This window comes from Carassius auratus, chromosome 26 (genome assembly GCF_003368295.1).
Source record: "Carassius auratus strain Wakin chromosome 26, ASM336829v1, whole genome shotgun sequence".
NCBI lineage: Eukaryota > Metazoa > Chordata > Actinopteri > Cypriniformes > Cyprinidae > Carassius > Carassius auratus.
In genome coordinates this window covers 6,772,363-6,792,597 of record NC_039268.1, presented here as the reverse complement: position 1 = coordinate 6,792,597, position 20,235 = coordinate 6,772,363, and the positions used below count along the sequence as shown (strand labels likewise).

The 20,235-nt window shown below is 36.9% G+C and overlaps 2 protein-coding genes across 4 annotated transcripts; one reads left to right on the top strand and one right to left on the bottom strand.

Annotated features, from left to right (window-relative positions):
- The first annotated feature begins 250 nt into the window (after window positions 1-250).
- On the top strand, window positions 251-6,414 carry LOC113044180 (uncharacterized). 3 transcript variants are annotated; one of them, XM_026203889.1, is made up of 10 exons: window positions 252-611; window positions 972-1,247; window positions 1,732-1,927; window positions 2,360-2,531; window positions 2,625-2,789; window positions 2,963-3,034; window positions 3,692-3,754; window positions 4,009-4,073; window positions 5,386-5,432; window positions 6,316-6,414. In XM_026203889.1, exons 3-10 carry the CDS (start codon window positions 1,733-1,735, stop codon window positions 6,362-6,364), a joined length of 828 nt encoding a protein of 275 aa, XP_026059674.1. In that variant the 5' UTR covers window positions 252-611; window positions 972-1,247; window position 1,732; the 3' UTR covers window positions 6,365-6,414. The 3 variants fall into 3 exon arrangements, with proteins under 3 accessions (XP_026059677.1, XP_026059674.1, XP_026059676.1); XM_026203892.1 differs by lacking the exon at window positions 4,009-4,073 and having other exon boundaries at window positions 251-611; XM_026203891.1 differs by lacking the exon at window positions 252-611 and having other exon boundaries at window positions 865-1,247.
- Window positions 6,415-10,891: 4,477 nt separating this feature from the next.
- LOC113044179 (uncharacterized) lies at window positions 10,892-18,406 on the bottom strand. Its single transcript, XM_026203888.1, has 15 exons — window positions 17,496-18,406; window positions 16,528-17,005; window positions 16,228-16,326; window positions 15,726-16,097; window positions 15,473-15,574; window positions 14,795-15,027; window positions 14,067-14,245; window positions 13,874-13,967; window positions 13,427-13,771; window positions 13,214-13,331; window positions 12,656-12,747; window positions 12,258-12,372; window positions 11,732-12,004; window positions 11,420-11,593; window positions 10,892-11,334 (listed from the first exon to the last, which is right to left on the bottom strand). Exons 2-15 carry the CDS (start codon window positions 16,775-16,777, stop codon window positions 11,144-11,146), a joined length of 2,637 nt encoding a protein of 878 aa, XP_026059673.1. The 5' UTR covers window positions 16,778-17,005; window positions 17,496-18,406; the 3' UTR covers window positions 10,892-11,143.
- Between the last annotated feature and the right edge of the window lie 1,829 nt (window positions 18,407-20,235).

Below are 20,235 nucleotides of genomic sequence, written 5' to 3'. Positions count from 1 at the left end.
ATATATTTTATTGGAGCAGAAACCCTGTTCTAAATCGGAAACACGCCTTTTTTCTTTTTTTAATATAATTTTGGGCTACATTAAAATGGCATAATTGCAGGACTGCATATTTGCTGTAGGCTTAAACATGCCTTAATTTAAGTGGGATATATTTAATTGTCGATGGTATATTTGCAATGGCTTATAGTGTATAGTGAGCCTGCTTTGTTGGTTTTTTTTTTTTTTTTGCGACCAAAAAAATAAATAAATAAAAATAACACCTCAACAACAAAAAAATACCAATAGCATACTTTTATAGACCTTTCATCTCAATACTAATTATGAAGTTGTGATAAATAGCCTGCTGCAGAAATGTTTATATTACTTAATATGGACATATCCTTTGGCAAAGAGATGGATGCATTCTGGGGCGTGATGTGTTAAAATGTAATTGCTAACATATACCCATGTTTTCTTAGACATTTCTGCTGTCCCCTTTAAAATTTTGAGCGAGGATATAAAATATTAAGACTGTACTTTTTCATTATGATTTATATTTTGGCGCAATTTTGTGCAGCGCGTCACTGTGCGCGACCATCACAGAAACCATTGCCCAGCGCGATTCCACCACGGTAAGTCACTTACAACAGTCTAATAAGCAAGAGAAATGAATAGGCATTTAAACGTCCAAAATTAATACAATTACGAATATATATATATATATATATATATATATATTAAAAAAACATGGTGTGTGTGTGTGTATACAATCTATTAATAAACTTATTTTGAACGTATAAATGCTTATTAATGGATTATTGCGATATATAAATATATATATACCGTATATCTCTCTGTGTGTGTGTGTGTGTGTGTGTGTGTGTGTGTGTGTGTGTGTGTGTGTGTGTTATTCCTGTTTGTTTATCCATCCATTATAATATGTAGTTTGGTGATCTACTATTTTTTTTATTTGTTCTTCTCTTTTTCTGCAGATTCCTTAATCCCTGTCCTTTAAAAAAAACAGCACCTCATTACATTAGGCACTTCTAAGAGCCACATTTGTCTTGTTTATTGTCTTATTTGTATTTTTTTATTGTCTTGTTATTTCTCTCTCTCTCTCTCTCTCTCACACTCTATCTCTATCTCTCACTCTCTCTCCATCCCTGACTCTCTCCCCTACCATCTGAGTGGTGGTTGTTTTTTAGAGGGACGGAGGAACTGGGTTGCTGCCTCTTCTTCAGTCACTTTAATCAACTGAAAGTGTAAAGGTCGGGATCAAAGAATATAGATTAATTTGTTGGTGTTGTTTTAAGTGCACAATATACCAATTTAATGGATAGAGACTGGCATATAATACCTGATTATTGCACCATATTAAATTTGCAGGAGTCTGCACAATATAGGCCAACCTATAAGATAATATTGCTGTTTGCATGAAGTCTAAGTAAATCAAACTTAAGTTTTGTGAGGAATGCCGGTATTCAAAGATGTTTTATGACTACAGGAAAGCAAACAGCTCGCTTGGCATCTTTATGTTTCATAGTTTTTCTGCACTTAAATAATTTGCCAGCTTGCAAACATCCAGATCTAATATATTACCTTTGATAATGTTAGAAAAGTGATACGTTAAGCAAAGCCTACTGCTGTATGACACATGCTAATAGATTGACTAGCTCTGTCTTGTACTCATGTGTGTTTGGATCCCTGTATGATTTTTAATATTTATATTTTTTATATGGGTGTACATTTCAGAATGACAAAGCCAAAATTCAGGCCTTGCCCAAGCTGCCAGGTCCGTCAGCAGGCTAACCGCAAAACCTGCAGTGCTTGTTTTGCCACACTGCCAAGCAAGCGGTTATTGAAAACTGCAAAAATTAATGATGACTGGGGCCAGAGGGTCATCAAAAACAAAAATGCATCTCGGGTGGTGGCCTCTGCCCAAATAGCTGTAAGTAAAAATGCTCATGCTTCATTTATTGAGTGATAATCAATATTAAGCCTAAAGTACATACAATATTTGGTACCTTGTTTGTTGATGGATAGAAGACATAGCAGCCATGCTGTGTGCTATGTATCAAGCTTCACATGCGTGCCTGGATGTTGGAAGTTGGCACATCTTGTCAGTATGAAATTTTAGAGAGACAGTCACTTTAAAAACCACACCATACATCCCTATTAAATTTATTTTGCAACACAATATTCTAGACTTATACTTATCTTAAAATACTTGTGTAACTGATGGCAGGGACTAGGGATAGGGATGAGCTATGAATCAAGTAGTACACCAAGCAAACTGTAAATAGTAAATGGACTGCCATATATGTAGTAATGTAGCAACAAAATATATTGGAAATGTGTTAATTACTTTGTTTCATTTCAGGTCCAAAAACTTTCTGCCTTGGGCTATATGCCCATATTATTTATCAGCCAGAGGCACAAGGGCACAGGAAAATTGATGGCAGATGTAGTAACGCATCTGCCACCGACGCAGAACAACACACGTTTCTTAACCAGCATGAAGAGGGCATATGACTTCATGATCAAACTGGATGGTAAGATAAGTTTTATGTATAGTTCATTAGTGTTTGTCGTTGATTTCTTTGACAATTTGTACTGAAGTCATATTTTTGCTATCTTCACAACAGATGTGTCCCAGCCCCAGCAAGACCAGCCCCTAGACCAGCCCCAGCAAGACCAGCCCCTAGACCAGCTAATCCCACAAGACCACCAACTGATTACACTTGAAGTATGTCCAATCGTCTCTCAGGCTCAGCAGCATGTGGAGCTTCTACCACCAAGGAAAAGACAAAGTAAGTAAGCTTGCATTCCACCACATCTGTAAATTTGTCCTATGTTTTTTTTGCAATTACTGCACAATATAAAACAAGTTACAAATGGAGAATTTCACCTCTTTTAATTAATTAAGCCACTCCTCCAAGATACTGAATATAAAATTCTCAACCTTTTTCCCTTGCACCTTAAGCCCCACCATCCAGCCCAGGCCAAGACAGACAAGCCCCACCATCCATCCAACCTCAACTAAAGAAAAGACAAAGTAATCTTGCCTTGCACCCCATCTGTAAATTGACCCCATGGTTTTGTAATCATTGTATTAAAGCTGCAGAAGGTAACTTTTGTAAAAATATATTTTTTACATATTTGTTAAACCTGTCATTATGTCCTGACAGTAGAATATGAGACAGATAATTTGTGAAAAAATCAAGCTCCTCTGGCTCCTCCCAGTGTCCTATCGCCATTTGCAAAAAGTCATCCGCTCCCGGTAAAAAATAACCAATCAGAGCTGCAGTCCGTAACTTTGTTTGTGTTCAAAATGTAGAAAAATGTATATAATAAGCGAGTACATCATGAATCCGTTTTCCAAACCGTGTTTTTGGCTTGTCCTGAATCACTAGGGAACACATATAATAAGTGTTTATATTCAGACTATTTTAGATTGCTTCGGGGATACCGCGGCGGAGTAACCCAGTACCTTTGTGATTCTTCATAGACATAAACAGAGAGAAGTAGCTCCGGCTACGATGTTCTTCCGCAAGACGCAAGCAGTTCTGTTTATTAAGCGTCAAAAGTTACCTACCGCAGCTTTAATATAAAATAAGTTAACCAATGTGAATTTCACCCCCTTCTATTAATTAAGCCACTTCTCCAAGATACTGAATATATAATTCTTAATCTTTTCCCCTTGCACCTTAAGCCACAGGTACAGGAGCCACACAAGCCCCACCCTCGACCCTGGCCAAAAAGAAGAAAACAAAAAGCAAGTAGACATTATTTGCACCCCATTGTGTATATTTGTTTCTATTCTTTGTACCCCATGTGTATATCATTGGGTGTAAAGTTGTTTCTGCATGTAGCCCCCTTTTAATTGGACCAAACTCAGGGTGTATTCACACTTGGTCTCTTTCAGCCCTCAAAGTGAACTAAGAACAGTGATTCATATATGAACACCTCAATCAAACTCAGACCCATTTGAAGTGAACCAAAGTTTTTTTTTTGCCTTTGTCATTTAAGGTAGCAAATGCAGTCGACAGACAATTTATCCATATGATAAAATATTGGAAAGACGGATGAATGGGGTAAGATGTAGAACCATATTTTTCATTAGGCTGTCTGATTATCTCATATTGTCTCATCTTTCAATCCAAATGTGACAAAACAGAAACTGAGCAGTAGGTATCAAACTTTTTCAACTATCAACCCTCTCACAAGAAAAAAAAAGTATACTTCAAGTTAATTTTATGAAGTATACATTTAACTGTACTTTAACTTTAATAACATTTTATTAGCTTCATGCTTTCTTTTTTGTCCACACTTGAATGTCTGTAAGTTTCATAAAGGCAACATTTTAAACAAAGAATTTGAGAAAATCAAATTTGTGTTAAAGACTGCGACTTGATTAGATTCAGAACGATGATCAAGCAGTTTTAAGCAGTTTTGAATTACAAGCTGTTTAATATTTGATGATCATGTTATTTTACATTTGTGTGAGTAATTTACTATCACTTGGTTCAGCTTTTTCTTCTCGTTTGTTTAGTTTCTGTACTAAATTATGTGCCATAGCGGATCCTATCGTATGACAGTGAAAACATTGATAGCTGGAAAATTCAGTCAATGGTGGGGAAAGAGTAAAGTACAATTAAAGTAAATTCTGATGTACTGATGCCAGTGGACTAGCCTAGACAAAATTTCAGATATGCTGAATAAGAAACATATCTGTTTTATATCAATATTCTAAATGATATTTTCACAAGTTTCATAAGACTGTATATGAAAACTATGTAAAGAAAAAAAGTTTATTTAATAGGCTACTCGATAAAAACCGTTAACAAAACTAAAAGCCAATTATACTTTGAATACTTAATTATACGTTTAAGTATATCTCGATCAAAAGATAGAGTACAAGTAAAGGCCAAATATAATTGGACTTTTCTCTCAGTATAAGTCAAGTACACTTAAGTGTAATAATTGTATTTCTACAAAGTACATAAAGTATATTTTTGAGAATTATAAAATTTAAGCATAAAGTATACTTTTTGTATTGTTTGTTTAAAATAAGTATAATAATAGAAAACTTGAATTAACTTATTTTTTGTAAGGGACATACTGTAAATCCTAAACAAAAACAACAATGCAAATAGAATGCAACAGCATATTCTTATTTTTTATTGAGCTTACAAAAAATACATAAGTACTCTTGTCAACTTAATGATGTTCCAAGTAAGAACAGCAGTATAGAGAGCTAAGTAAAAACATCATTATTTGAATGGTAAAACCATTACAGTAACTTCACTAAATTGATTGTGTGTGTGTGTGGGTGTGGGTGTGGGTGTGTGTGTGTGTGTGTGTGTGTGTGTGTGTGTGTGTGTGTGTGTGTGCATGTTTCTGCAGGGGAAGGCAGCAGAGGTGAAAGTGCGTTGGCTACCTTGCTCTTCCTGGTAAGTGATGGCTGATGTAATTTAGTCAATAGCTACACAGTCTTAGTGTTTTAAAACCTGGTAACTTTCAGCCTTCAAAGTGAATTTTGAAGTAAAAGTGGGACCGCTAATTGTTTTGGGCACAAAGAACTATCTAAGTGAACTGAACTAAACACATGAGAACATGTGCACACCAGCCTTCAAGTAGTCATCTGGCTCAAGTTTGGTCATATGACATCTGAAGCAAATACATTCTAACCTGTTTGCCCCATACATTTGCTAACTCTGTTTGGGCTATTTTATAAAGTGTTTGCTGTACAGTTAGATAAACAGCATACAGTTCTTTTTACAAAGTGAAACCTCCCATTATGAACCAAATGTAGTCCAATTTAAAAGGCCTGTGAACAACTCTTTCTTTGTGTTCACATTATGAGTTCACTTAGAGATGATGCAGATCACTTTCTAGTCCACTTCAGCTCTGAGGGGGTCTTAAGCCCAATTCATAGTTAAATGTAGATGTGACGCAGATGCCTTTGTTGTGCCATTGCGTCTTTGCTGACCCCCTCTGCGGCCGACATAGAGGCCTTTAATCACATTTCTGTTCCCACACCGTTGTGGTGAGTATTTGTATAGCAACACGGTTAAGCCGATTTTAAAACGGCTTAACCATTTAAAAATGGTTGACTGTAGGGATGACTGTGTCCAAGCGACTGAGTCCAGTTTTCACTTGAACAAAATGACTGATGCTTGACAAACACCATATAAAATAAACCAAAATAAATTATCCCACAGAAAAAGGGTAAACCTTTATTTTAGATGACATATCTTCAAACTTGAGCCAGAAGACTAGTCGTGAGCTGTACTGTATATGCTGTGTGTAAGATGACTTTTGGACTCTTTACAGTGGCAGAGTCTGGGAGGACACCTGGGAGCCGGCCAGCAAATTCGCCTGATGACTAATACTGTTTTACTATTTGTTTTGTATATATATCTCAATAATTAAATTCACTATTGTTACATTTTATGATTTGTCTGTCAATCATTGACTGCACTGAATAATTAATGTGTCATGACTTTGTGCTGTATTTGATGGGAAAAGTGAGACGAAAGTTGCATGTAGTGACAGTCAAGTCACCTTTATTTACAGCTTATAGCACTTTTTACAATACAGATTGTATCAAAGCAGCTTCACAGTGATAACAGGAAAATAATACAACAAAGTTTCTTTTTAGAAGAAAATTACATCCTCGTCCACCTTAAGGCAGATTAGCAAGCCAATCTTAGCAACTAAAAAAATCTAAAGCCAAGGCAACCAGAACAAGTACCAAATTGGTATTATACTAACTTATGATGAAAATTTTAGTTAGTATTGATGGTAATTTTGGAGCAAAGTAAATGGGCTCCTATTCCTGGTGACAGGATGTATTACTGAATCCTTTTTTACCTCTGATCGCTAGCATACAACACTGTTTGTTTTTGTTCTCATGGTTGTCTGTTCAGATCAATTATGAGAGTTCTTAAGACATTTTAAACATTCCCAATGAAGAGAAGAGGCACATTTATCAATTTTCATCAATGGTACCTAGGTCAGCAATGATTTTTCAGGCTTAGGCCATTTTTTCATATCCTTTGCCTCATACAAAGACAGATTGGTGTCAAATTTCACAAATAATCTCATCCTTCCTCTGTGTCAACAATCAACATACAGTATGTGCATGACATAAAGTGATCAGACTTAAGAGATCAGAAAGACCGGAGACATGAGCCTGGGAAACTGTTAAAGCCAGAAACAATTCCAGCTTGGCCATCAATATAATTTTAAAGTCTAATGTTTTCTTGTCATAAAACCAGGGAGAGAGGTAGGTTTCCTATGTTACCCTGACAATAGGGAGCGTTCCAGGACACTAAGGACCTCAATCTGTTCACACTGAATGACTTGACTGTGGGCCGGTTTACTAAGGCCCATGACAGTGGTAGGAAATCTAAGGCCTGGTTGTGCAATGTGGGCCTCATGTCTTCATGATCAAAGGCTTCTGATCTTAATTATCAGGAAAATGTTGCATTATACATAAAATACACTCAGTCCCCACTTATTCTAACCATAACTCGGTTTTGTTTTTATTCTCCATGCCAAGTATGCATAGGTGTAAAATACTTGAGTAATTTTACTTGATTACTGTACTTACAGGTAAGTATTATTTTTGGGGATTTGTACTTCACTCAAGTACAGTTTAAACTGACTACTTGAACTTGATTATATTTCTGAAGAAACAACTACTTTTTACTCCTTACAATTTTATTTCATCTTGAAAAGTACATTATATTTTTACATTATCTTATGCACATTAAATATGGTAAACAGAAGCTCAAACGTGTGCCTGACGTGAGAACTTATTATCATTGTTTTCATGCATCATACACACATATTTCTACTTCAATTATGACTTTCATCAGGTAAATGTCTGGCTTCAAAAGTTCAGGTAAATGTCTGGCTTCAAAAGTTCAGGTAAATGTCTGGCTTCAAAAGATATAGCAAAGTTGCATTTTCCCGCCCAAAAAGGTTAATTGATAATTTGTTCTGTTTTTATATAGCCAATAGCTATGTTATATTATTAGCTGAATGCACAAAACTGAGTGCAAATAAAATCTGTGATGATAATTTTTTGGTGGAATTTTTTTTATAAAATGTGACAAATCTCCAAAAAAGTGTTTAGATAAACATTATATGCTAAATTAATTGTTCATGTTTAGTGATGTTTTTATCAAGTGGTGGATAAGTTGTATTTACAATGTCATTAAGTGAATCATTAAGTAGGAATTAGGACTGTCAGTGAATAGTTTTTTTTAATCTTAATAATTACATGCTTTTCTCATTAATCTAATTGGTCACAAATAATTCTTTATCAAAATGTGTTAAATCTCTAAATGCCCCAAACAAACATTTAAAAGATGAATTGTCCTTTTAGCAGTGACATTGTTGAATAGACAAAACATATAAATTGGCCTTTAAAAACTTTAACGTTGTATGTTTTAATTCTAGGACTCTCCTCATTAATTCAACGCATTCTTGTATTCTGTCTGGAATATATTTCTAGCCTCTCCATCACATCTTGCTCTTTAAAGGGATAGTTTACCCAAAAATTAATATTCTCTCACTTTTTACTTAACCTCTGTCATTCCAGATGTTCATGACTTTCTTTCTTCACATGAACACAAGCAAGATTTTTTGTCCATATAATGCAAGGGGACAGGACCACTTCAGAAACCACACGAAGGGAACATGACGGTAAAGATTTAAATATTGTTATTTGTATTTTTCTTACATATGCCTATAGTTTCACTTCAGAAGACAGTGATTCATTAATGGGGTTGCATGGTCTGTCATATTTTCTTTGTGTATAGTTTTTCAAGTGTCATTTTTGGATTTCCCATACACTTGCATTATATAAAGAGAAATGATTTTTACACAATTTAAACACTTAGTTTGTGTTCATCTGATAAATAAAAGTCATATAGGATGGCATGAGGGTTGAAATGATGGAGTTTCCTTTTAATCCCTTTCCGTTTTATTTGTATTTTTCAGTGTTCCGCTGTTTCATTTTAATTGTTGTTGTTGAACTAAATATACATGTTTGACCTGTGCCATTGCATTTTTCGTTCTCTTTTAATTGAGTAAACTTGTACTTTCACTTGAGTAAAATTTTTGCTACCTTTTTACAACTCTGCAAGTATGAGCTCTAATTTAAACCTACCTCAATTAAAAAAAAGTAAATAATGTTGCTTTAAGCTGCAGTGGTTGTGCAATAGCTTCATGATATAATGCGTTGTGTGTAGGTTGAAAGATGAGCAATAGACTGTGGCTTTGATGTGTTTCAATCTGGCTACATCTTACTTTGTTTGTGTTTAATATGTTGGGTGTATGATAAAATAATATTTTAAGTCTTATGTGTGGAGCATTTGAACTCAAGGCATCCCTCTGGGGACCATAAAAGAGGATATTGCCTGCAAAGTGGACTTCATGATATGTAAAAATTAAAACATTGCCATAGGACTATAGCAAGCACATCACTGGAAAGGTCTCAGCCTCAACAGTAACATATGTGAGTCTGAAGAGAATATATTACTCCTGATTTGAATTACTGACCTCTGCTCTGAACCTTGAATCCAGTACATGTTTGAAGGCTACACACACAGTACCAGCTTTTATAGAAAGCTTTGGACTTTAGCTGTCATGCAGATATGGTGTCCAATGTTTAACCGTAAACACTGTCAAATATGGTAATAAGCTATTTTGACCTAACGATTACATTTTTTAAATCTGATGACACCAGTGTGTTCCCCATCCTACCCCCCCCCCCCCTCCAAAAAAAACAGGGTATATCCAAAATTCTACATTGCCAACTGCTTATGAGGAAAATATCACTATATTTTAAAAATACAGCTTCCACTAGAAACGCACCACAGAACACAAGTTACAAGGCTAGTGTTATTTGTAGTTCTTCCGGGCTGGGATGGGTGGACTGCTGTGAATGGGCTTCAACTACACTCAAAAAGTTCAAAACTGAGCAAAGTGTTGTTGCTGGTGACAAAACCGTTGACTAAATATGTACATTGAAGCTATACTGGCGTTGAAGACCCCCTGGCCTGCATTGCAGGATATGGGACTCACATGTGACCCACTCTGCCCACATTGTAGTGTTCTGTCTTACAGCATACTGTAATGTTTTACCAATAATAAGACTGAAATTATATTATTAAAATAATGTATTGAATACCTTGAAAACATCTACATAAATATTGATAGATTTAGCCATATTATCTTTTTGAATAAATGTTATCTGTGTATCCATGTGAGATAGGCAACTCTGGTCCTGGAGGGCCACTATCCTGCAGAGTTTAGCTTCAGCCCTCAGAAAAACTCACCTGCCTGTATCTATCTAGTAATCCCGAAAACACTGATTGCCTTGTTCAGGTGTGTTTACTTAGGGTTGGAGCTAAACTGTGCAGGATAGTGGCCCTCCAGGACCGGAGTTGCCTATCCCTGATGTAAGATGTATCTAGGAATTGGAAAAATTGTCATGATGAAAGCTTATTAAAGCATGAAAGCATTTATTAGCTTATACAATCACAAAAACAACATACATAGCTCAGACACATAACAAAAATCACAAATGTAAAAAGTGAAGAGCATGTCAAGTGAATACAAAGACCTGGTAGGGACTGACCCTGTGATAAATGATGGGCAGCTGTGGAGTGATTTGCAGTGGTGGTAGTGCAAAAGTAAACAGTGCAGGGATTTCATCAGTGCAAAACTTTGCTATTTCATATGACTATGGAAAAAAGAGTCTGAGCATAATAGTACTGCTTAACAAAAAGAACACAAAGAAGTTAAAATAGATAGAACAACAGAAACTTATAAATATATATATATATATATATATATATATATATAAATATATATTTAAAAGAAAAGTCAAATGGATAGTGGATACTAGACAATAGACAAAGTGATGTAATGGTTGGCGCAGGGTGAGACTCATGCCCCTAATCTTCTCTATGAAATTGAGTTGCTGGTTTGCCCTGGGGACAAAGGACCTCCTCAATGTTGAGCATGACAGAAGACTGCTACTTAACTCCAGCTCCATGCCAAACACAGAACCAGCTTTCCTTACCAACCTGTCCCAGCAGCCCTCCCCAGCACACAACAGCAGAAAAAAGGACTCTGGCCATGTTTAATCTTGCTCAGAGTCACTACTGGTATCGTATTCCTCAGAATGACTATCAAAGTTAATTTCTGTTTCAGTCAGAACTTGAACATAAAATGTCTTTGCATGCTTTGCCAGGCTGTTGCTTGCTTGCTTGTTCTTCAATGTCAAGCTCTTTAGACCTCGGATACCATCTTGAAGCAGGCCCCACGTTTCACCTTACATGTTAAAACACATTGAGCCTTTATTAATTAGAAACATTCAGAAATATTGTAATGTATGCCAATAATAACAAATACATACCTGATGTCACATTAGCAAGCTGGGATGACATCTGCTTCAGGGTGTCTGCACGGGAGCAAAGAGACTTCCAATGCTTGTTCATCTCTGCAATAAGAATCCTCTTCTCCTCCTCAAGTCTCCTTACTGCCATCACAATGTCGAACGCCTTCCTCTTTGTCCTTAGATCTACAGAGTCTGGAATACATGGATGAAACATAAGTCGGTTGTATTTAAGATTAGTGTTTAAAGATTTTCAGGGGTTAAAATCGAGGCATGACAGATTTTGTCCCACTATGTGACTATTTCACACAGTCAACAGAATTGTGTACATACCACCGTGGGTAAGCTGCCATGGCCAAACAATCTCGTCACATAGAATGGTGTCCAATGTCAGTTTTTCTGCATTAGGAACCAAGGTGTTATATTTTTCCACTACAGAATTTAAGATTTTTTTTTCCTCCCTGATCTTTCGGCGGATTCGGGCACGTCCTTTGCATCCGTCACTATCCTTGTAAAGACGCTGGGACTTCCTCTTAACACTTGCCACCAGCTCCTCAATTCGGCTGGCAACAGCGGCAACATCAGCATCATTTGGGGATGTTGTTGCTGAGAGGAAGAAATTAAGAAATAAGAAATATGCTTCTTGATTCCATGAAAAAATGTTATTTGTTGTGTATGAGCAAAATCCAAAACCCTTTTATATTTTTCTGTAACTGAGAGGCTACAATTGTAGCTAAGGTTGAGTATAGTTAGGCTAGTTAGGTTCTTTATTGTCTGCAATTGTTGGAATTGCAGCCAAGGTAAGTCAGAAGTGATACATCAAGCACCATATCAAACAGTATAAAACAGTATCTCCTACCTTCTGCCCACTCATTGATATCAATGATCCACCTCTCCAGTTGATTGTCAGAGATGTCCATTTCTGTTTTCATGGCCTCCAGGTTATGCAACTGGCATTGCAGGGCTATTGTGGCCTTCAAACATAAATGACATTGAGGGAAACGCCTACCATTTTGACTATTGTTGATAAGGATTGTGAAGTACCTTCACTATTACATAACTAATAAAATATACAGTATATTCTTATATACATGGACTATCAATATATGTGATATGAACATGTAATATTGTATATCAAGACACTAAAAAATACAACTGACACGACACATACAACCATCCGTACATTTAATATATATTGAAGAATATCTGGGCAAGTGTTGTCTATATTTTTGCATAAGGGAAAACTGGTGTCTTTACCTTCCGATATCGGCGGGCAAGGGTAGAAGCCAAGTTGTCAAACTTTTGTTGGTTCCAGCGCATGGCCATGATTGTCAGCATGTCAATGCGTCCTGCAAAAATAAAAAAATATGAGATTTTCACCCTTCTTTCCAGTAGCAGTAGGAGAAGAAAATGTGCAGACTTGAATCACAAACTTTTGAGACATAATAACTTACAGTACAGTACTATGGTACTAATCTGCTGTCTTGTGCCATTTGATTACTGTCCCATGAAAGGGTGAGGTAATTGCACAGGACAGGGAAGACAAAGCATGAAACAGTGATGCAGGACAGTATTTTAATGGCATAGAGCACTATGGCAGGACAGTAGGTGAATGGTACTCTGATGTGTTTTTATTTTCGAACTGCCCTACCTTATTATCCTTACATCAAATAAAATAGGATGATGGTCTTGTAATCGATCCATCCATTTGTGTTTAATATATTCAGATATTTATATTTTCAGAGTCAGCATATATGCATAAGCTCAAAGTGGCTCACCAGTGTAATCAGGATCAAAATTTACTGGTTTCCTTACCCGCTTTTGACATGTGCTTTGTCGTAACAGCAATCCTCGAGAGGAAGGCGTTGCACTGCTCCACCTCTTCGCCAAGAGTCGAACCAGCCCCCTCCTGATATGCTCCACTCCATTTTACCTTTAAAAAAAAAAAAAAAAACTAAACCTAAGTGGCAACAATCTTATGCAGGATTTCAGGGAAAGAAAATGTAATGGACAATAATTTTTTCTTACCTCACATTTGAAATCATGAGCTTTGGCATGAAAAACAGAAAGAAATGGCCTCATGTTGAGGAGATCCTGAAGCTCAGGGCATTTCTCTGTCACTCTCTGGAGGTAAGGCCAGTACTTGCATGCCACATCCATTGCAAAAAATGTAACTGGCTTACAGGCCATTTGCTTTTGGAGGTACAGGGGGTAGGCAAAGATTTCGCCCCTGAACATATTGAGGGCACGAAGGAGAACCCCATGACGACATACAGCAAGTTCCAGGCCCTCCTCATCTGTTTTTCCTGAGGACTTCTGAGACGTTTCACGAGCCGCTGACCATTGCCCTCCACAGACACCTCTTCCAGAGACCTAAAACATGGAACATGGTTAACAGTCCAAACTTGTTCAAACAAAGTGCTCTGTAGGACTTGGTGTTTTATGGGTAAATATAGTGAAGTTGTGCAAGTGTACATGACTGGTTGAGGTATGGACATAGTCCACGAATCTTGTGACGTCATCATCATTCGCGATGAACACGCCATCAAAGATGGCTTTTTCCTCCGATCTAAATAAAAGAGATACATGTTAAGTTTAAATATTCATATGATTTTCAATTCACAGCAGTTAGTTTCAAAGTAATGGACCATCCATGCACACACAGTACCTAGCTGCACTCTTGAATCTGTAGTGCTTACGGTTTCCATCAACGGATACTGCAAGCATGTCTGGGCTGCATGCTGGGCAGTTAAAGTGGTCCTCCTGGCATAATTTGTCCACTTCGAATCGGACAGCTTCCCACTCCAAGAAGCTTTTCCGGAAGCTGTCTGCTGTGATGTTTCCATTCTGTTTCAAAGAAGAGTTCAGTAAAAGAGAACAAAGGAGAACAGTAAAACGGATCAAATACATTTTGGAATGTTTGTACTACATATCAAAGGAAATAAACAATGTGTAGACTTCACTCATACACTATACACTGATGTATTTGGGGGACCTGGCCATTAAAAATACAGGATATTGTTTGACATTCAGTCTAAATCTAAACACAAAGAGAGCAACAACAGCTTCCATATTGTTCCATATAGCCTGTGCTATGTTTGGGCCATTAATCCAAGGGAACACTTCTGGGATCAGGAAATAAAATTGAGGAGATGTCAAAGTCTGTAGCCAATGGAGTTGAAGTTGAGATCTTTAGAATGACCTGGGTTTTTTTTTTTCAGAAATGTCTCAGTGCAAACTGCTGATAAGAGAACATGAGTTTATGGTTGTTTATAAAGGGTCTAAATTTAACAATTTGTTTCCTAAACAGTGTAAATGTTCATGTGTACTATCATCACCATAATGCCCTCATAGTATAATTTATGGATTTACGCAATTATTACCACAAATACTTACACGGCCAAAGCGAACAGTGCGTTGATCCAGCATTCTAAGAAATGCTTGGCTAGATATCCCTGGTGCTGCCATCTTCAGCTCTTCAAAAGAAAAAAGGACATCTGTTGCATACACAGTTGAATAGTGAGAAGTGGCCGGCCAGTAGTCATTACGGATCAGGTCATCCACTGCAGGACTCCAAGTGGCTTCACATGCTTTGCATCTAATCTGAGGCAATCTGAGATCATATCGCCCTGGAAAAAGGAAATATATACACAACGTTAAGTCTGACAGACCAAAGTGTGTCATTCTGACAACTGATATGGGAACCTGTGACTAAGGTGAATCAGGAGGACACTTCTACAAACATTTTGTAAGGCACTCTATTGGAAGTCATACTTTTGTCAGGCAAATTAACTATCCCCATTCAAACAAAGGTTAATTGTTTTCCATCACATACTTGGGCCCATCCAATCTAAATGAACACACAACCTATTGAAACCTCTAGATTTGCAGCCATGATAAAGAAAATTTCTTGCACAATGTAACATGTATGAATTTAACATATTCATGATCCGTATATGTGCATAATTGTGATGAGGGAGTATACAAGGTGTGATCAGCAAATAGCTGTGGGTGAAATTCTGCAGACACTTCTACAGAAGTGACCCCCACCCAAACCTAGTAAGTTCTTCTTACCATTCATTGTAACCACAACTATGGACTGTCCTGCGATGACACTGGACGATACTCGTTGACAACCGCATATTGTCTCTGGCATCTCCAAAGGTACAAGACGCTCTTGAAAAAAAAAAAAAACACATGGATAAGCATTAAAGAATAACATTTATTTACTGGCAACTATTTTAAACAAGATGTACTTGACGGCTTCTTCGACCTATCAGTTTTTCAGTCAAGTCTAAGAATGTGACTTTTAAGAACTACAACTTACCACACTGGGTTAGAACCCTCTCCACAACACAAGTTGTGGGAGGCAATGGATTAAAGAATGCATGGGTCATCGAATCCCTGTTGTGGAACACGTGACCTCGGTGGACCCTGACATCACACTGGCCACAGAGGAATGGGTGTGGTCGGCAGTCACAACAACGGATAACGGCTGGACCATTTCCACAATGTTGGCAGATCCGTTTTGCCACATGTTGTCGAGCCACCATGGTGTTGACCAGTCGGGGTCTCTCTTTCTCCCACCACCCTGATATGAGGCTCTTTCGGGTCAACCAGTCTGTTGAGGCTTGAAGTGCCGTTTCATCCTCATGTATGTCCTCAAACAATGAGCTTTTAAGCTCTTGAAGGAAGGACTCTGTTAAAACAAGGCAAAATATTTAAAAACAGTAGTTTATTATAATAAAAGAGAATAGCATTGAACAATGGCCAATTTATAATAAATGAACATACTGTTTGAACCAGTGAAGTCAAAATAAATAACACACCTGCAGTAATGGAAAGAAAGTCACTGGTCATTTCCGCACTGGTTTCCGGAGCCCTGATATGAGAGACACCAGTCTTTCGACTCTGGCTGTGACTGGGACCTGATGTAGCAACATTTTTTTTTACTTTTTACACTCAATGACACAAACTTTACCTGATGCTAGACACAGGTACGTAATAATAACCTCAGATATGTTCTAATTCAGACCCATGACTTGATCATGTTGTATACCATTCCAAGATGCAAAACTAGATCTGCAGTCTACATATTAATTAACATTAATGTAATAAAAAAATTGTACCTGCTTGTTTCCGGGATGATCTGGGCCTGCTGTAAATAATGTTTCCATCACTGTCCCTCTTAATCCACCTAACATCTTGCTTGCTGTTTGATGGCTGGCTGGTGGATGGATTACGGGTGGAAGGCTGACTGGTGGATGGTTCTGCTTCCTGGTGCATGCTAATGAGCTGTTGGAGGTGAGCTTGATGTTCAGCCTGATCGACAAGGTCACTCATCTCATTTAGGAGACAGTCCATCTCATGATCAGACATGGCACAAAAGATAAACACACTATAAACACACAGACAAAAAAAAGACAAAACAAACAAACAAAAACCACACTCAGAGGAATGGGGGGGGAGACAGTAAGACAGCAAGAGAGAGAAAACAATACAACAGTAAAGAGAGTAACAAGATACAAGACAAATGTGGCTCTTAAAAGTGCCTTTTTAATGTAATGAGGTGCTGTTTTTTTTTTTAAAGGTGAGGGATTAAGGAACCTGCAGAGAAAGAGAAGAACAAATAAAAAAATAATAGATCACCAAACTACATATTATAATATGAATAACTAACGTTACTAGGCTAAGATGTAAAGTAAATGCTGCTCTGGTTGATAAGTTACATGCAATCACAATATCATAAAAAAAATGAATGATTTTAAAAAGTCATTGTGTGACTACATATTATACATACTACATATATATATATATATATATATATATATATATATATATATATATATATATATATATATATATATATATATATATATATATATATATATATATATATATATATATCCCAATAATCCATTAATAAGCATTTACACGTTCAAAATAAGTTTATTAATAGAATTTATATACATATATACACACACACACACACACACACCATGTTTTTTAATATATATAAACTCGTAATTGTATTAATTTTGGACGTTTAAATGCCTATTCATTTCTCTTGCTTATTAGACTGTTGTAAGTGACTTACCGTGGTGGAATCGCGCTGGGCAATGGTTTCTGTGATGGTCGCGCACAGTGACGCGCTGCACAAAATTGCGCCAAAATATAAATCATAATGAAAAAGTACAGTCTTAATATTTTATATCCTCGCTCAAAATTTTAAAGGGGACAGCAGAAATGTCTAAGAAAACATGGGTATATGTTAGCAATTACATTTTAACACATCACGCCCCAGAATGCATCCATCTCTTTGCCAAAGGATATGTCCATATTAAGTAATATAAACATTTCTGCAGCAGGCTATTTATCACAACTTCATAATTAGTATTGAGATGAAAGGTCTATAAAAGTATGCTATTGGTATTTTTTTGTTGTTGAGGTGTTATTTTTATTTATTTATTTTTTTGGTCGCAAAAAAAAAAAAAAAAACCAACAAAGCAGGCTCACTATACACTATAAGCCATTGCAAATATACCATCGACAATTAAAAATATCCCACTTAAATTAAGGCATGTTTAAGCCTACAGCAAATATGCAGTCCTGCAATTATGCCATTTTAATGTAGCCCAAAATTATATTAAAAAAGAAAAAAGGCGTGTTTCCGATTTAGAACAGGGTTTCTGCTCCAATAAAATATATGGTCACTTCACCAATTAATGATTAACAGTATTTGCGCAGCATGCTACTGCAAAATACATTAACATAATATTAGCAGCATTAAAATTAATCGCCTGAAACCATACTTTCCAGCGCAGAAAAACCGCTAGATGGATAAGCCAGGTTCGTCAAAATCCAAAGATGAGGGATTTGCATTCAAATATCGGACGACCCTCCTCTACGTTGTCAAGTGACGAATAGGGGGTACCCTCAACGTTGCTTATGGACGTGAGGGGGAAATGACCAAACGGCAGTATGTGACGAATAGGGGAGAGACTGTGTTGGTATTCAAGCTGCGCACTTCGGTTTGAATCTGAATAGCACGTTCAGCGCGGGGGCATGGTCACATTATATATAACGAAGGGAGACATGAAAAACAGACATCGCGTTGTTTTCATATGGATTACTTTATCACAGAATATCTGTTCTCGGCAGCACTTGTTTAGTTTTAAAGTAGACATGTCAAGCTTTCTATAGATATCTCTCTCATGTCTCTTCGTTGAGTATTCACAGAGTTACACTTTGAATGAATGAAGTTGTCTGTAAATGAAGATCAGCGCAGACAGGCTGCAGACAGCACACATACTGATAAGACGCTCGGGAGAAAACAAACACATAACTTCATAATCATACTTCGCGTTGTGATTCGGAGATGCTCGTTGTTCTAAATAAAGTTGATAATGAACCCTCTTTTATGGCCAAACGCTTTGAAAATCCCGCTGTACTCACCGAGATTAGAAAAGCAGTCATCAGTGAAATGTTGTGAACACAACAAAAGGGATTTGTTGTACTGCTCTGGTATTGTGGTAAAAATGAATTTTAGCCATTGGTTCTTCTGATTTTCATTTTTTGGCAGTGAAATAAAACAAACTTGCCTTTACAATTAAAAACACACTGTCTCCTCGACATGATGCTATCACACTAACCAGAGCGTCTGTGTGGGGGGTGGGGCAGGTCAGAGTTCCGTTTCGATATTATTATGCAAAGTGTTCCTAGTGACATACATAGAGATGGGCAAAAGATTTGAAATCTATAACGACTCGTTTCAGCGATTCAGAGTCGACTCCTTACTTTAGAAGCCAATAACTTTTATAAATCGTGTACTTTTTGGTTTAATTACTTTGCACATTGTTTACACTGATGGACAGCTACATCATACACTGTAATACAGGTAATTTTTGATTTCCCATCTGTGTGGCTCTTTAACCTGTATGCAGATTTGCGTAATACCAGACTGCACTTAGTCTACTAATGAAGTCAGAGTTCATGGTATAGATATATGTAACCAGGTGATGGTTGAGGGGGTTTAAATACTTGTATTTGTGAAGTATATATCTGTGAAGAATGTAATGAGAGGTTCCTTTAAGAAATGTCAGGTGACGTCATTGTGCATCTGTACGAGTGTGTTAGCATGGATGCAATGAAGAAGTCACAGAGTTATGCTGCGAGTGTAATATAATAGCATCCATGTACAGATATCTTTGAATAATGCTTTTATGAAAGTGTATAATTGCTGTTTACTGGAAGATTGGCTCAAATGTTGATTTATATCCATAGGGAATTGGATGATAATGCAGGATTTCATGGGTGTGAACTAACAATTATTGCTAAATGTGTGACTGAATCATATAATAACTTGAAATGAGTGGAACAGACAGGTGTTCGTACATAACTTTCAATATTAGTTTTATCCTGCACTTCAAGTATTATCTTTGTAAGAAAAGTGTTTTTGGCCACTAGCTTTGTAGATGCGTGTATTGTTGTGAGATGCTTCTTTAAATTAGAGTTGCTTGCAGCAGATGTCGACAAAATCTTCGTTCCTGGACATAATGTACACATTACATGCACGTTCTTGCCTTTGACCACAATGAATTTGAAGTAGTGCTTATATCTCCACCTTGAAAATGCCAACTTTTCATAGGATTGTTCCTGACTCGCCATCTCTGCTGCTGCTGTGAATCACTGTTTAGATGTTGCACGTGTGTGTGTGTGTGTCAGAGGTCATTGTTAAAGAAGTACATTGATGTTTTTGCACTAGAGGATTCGGACCTAAGCTACACAGACAAGATCACACATGAAATTCACTTAACTGATGATGAGCCTATCACACT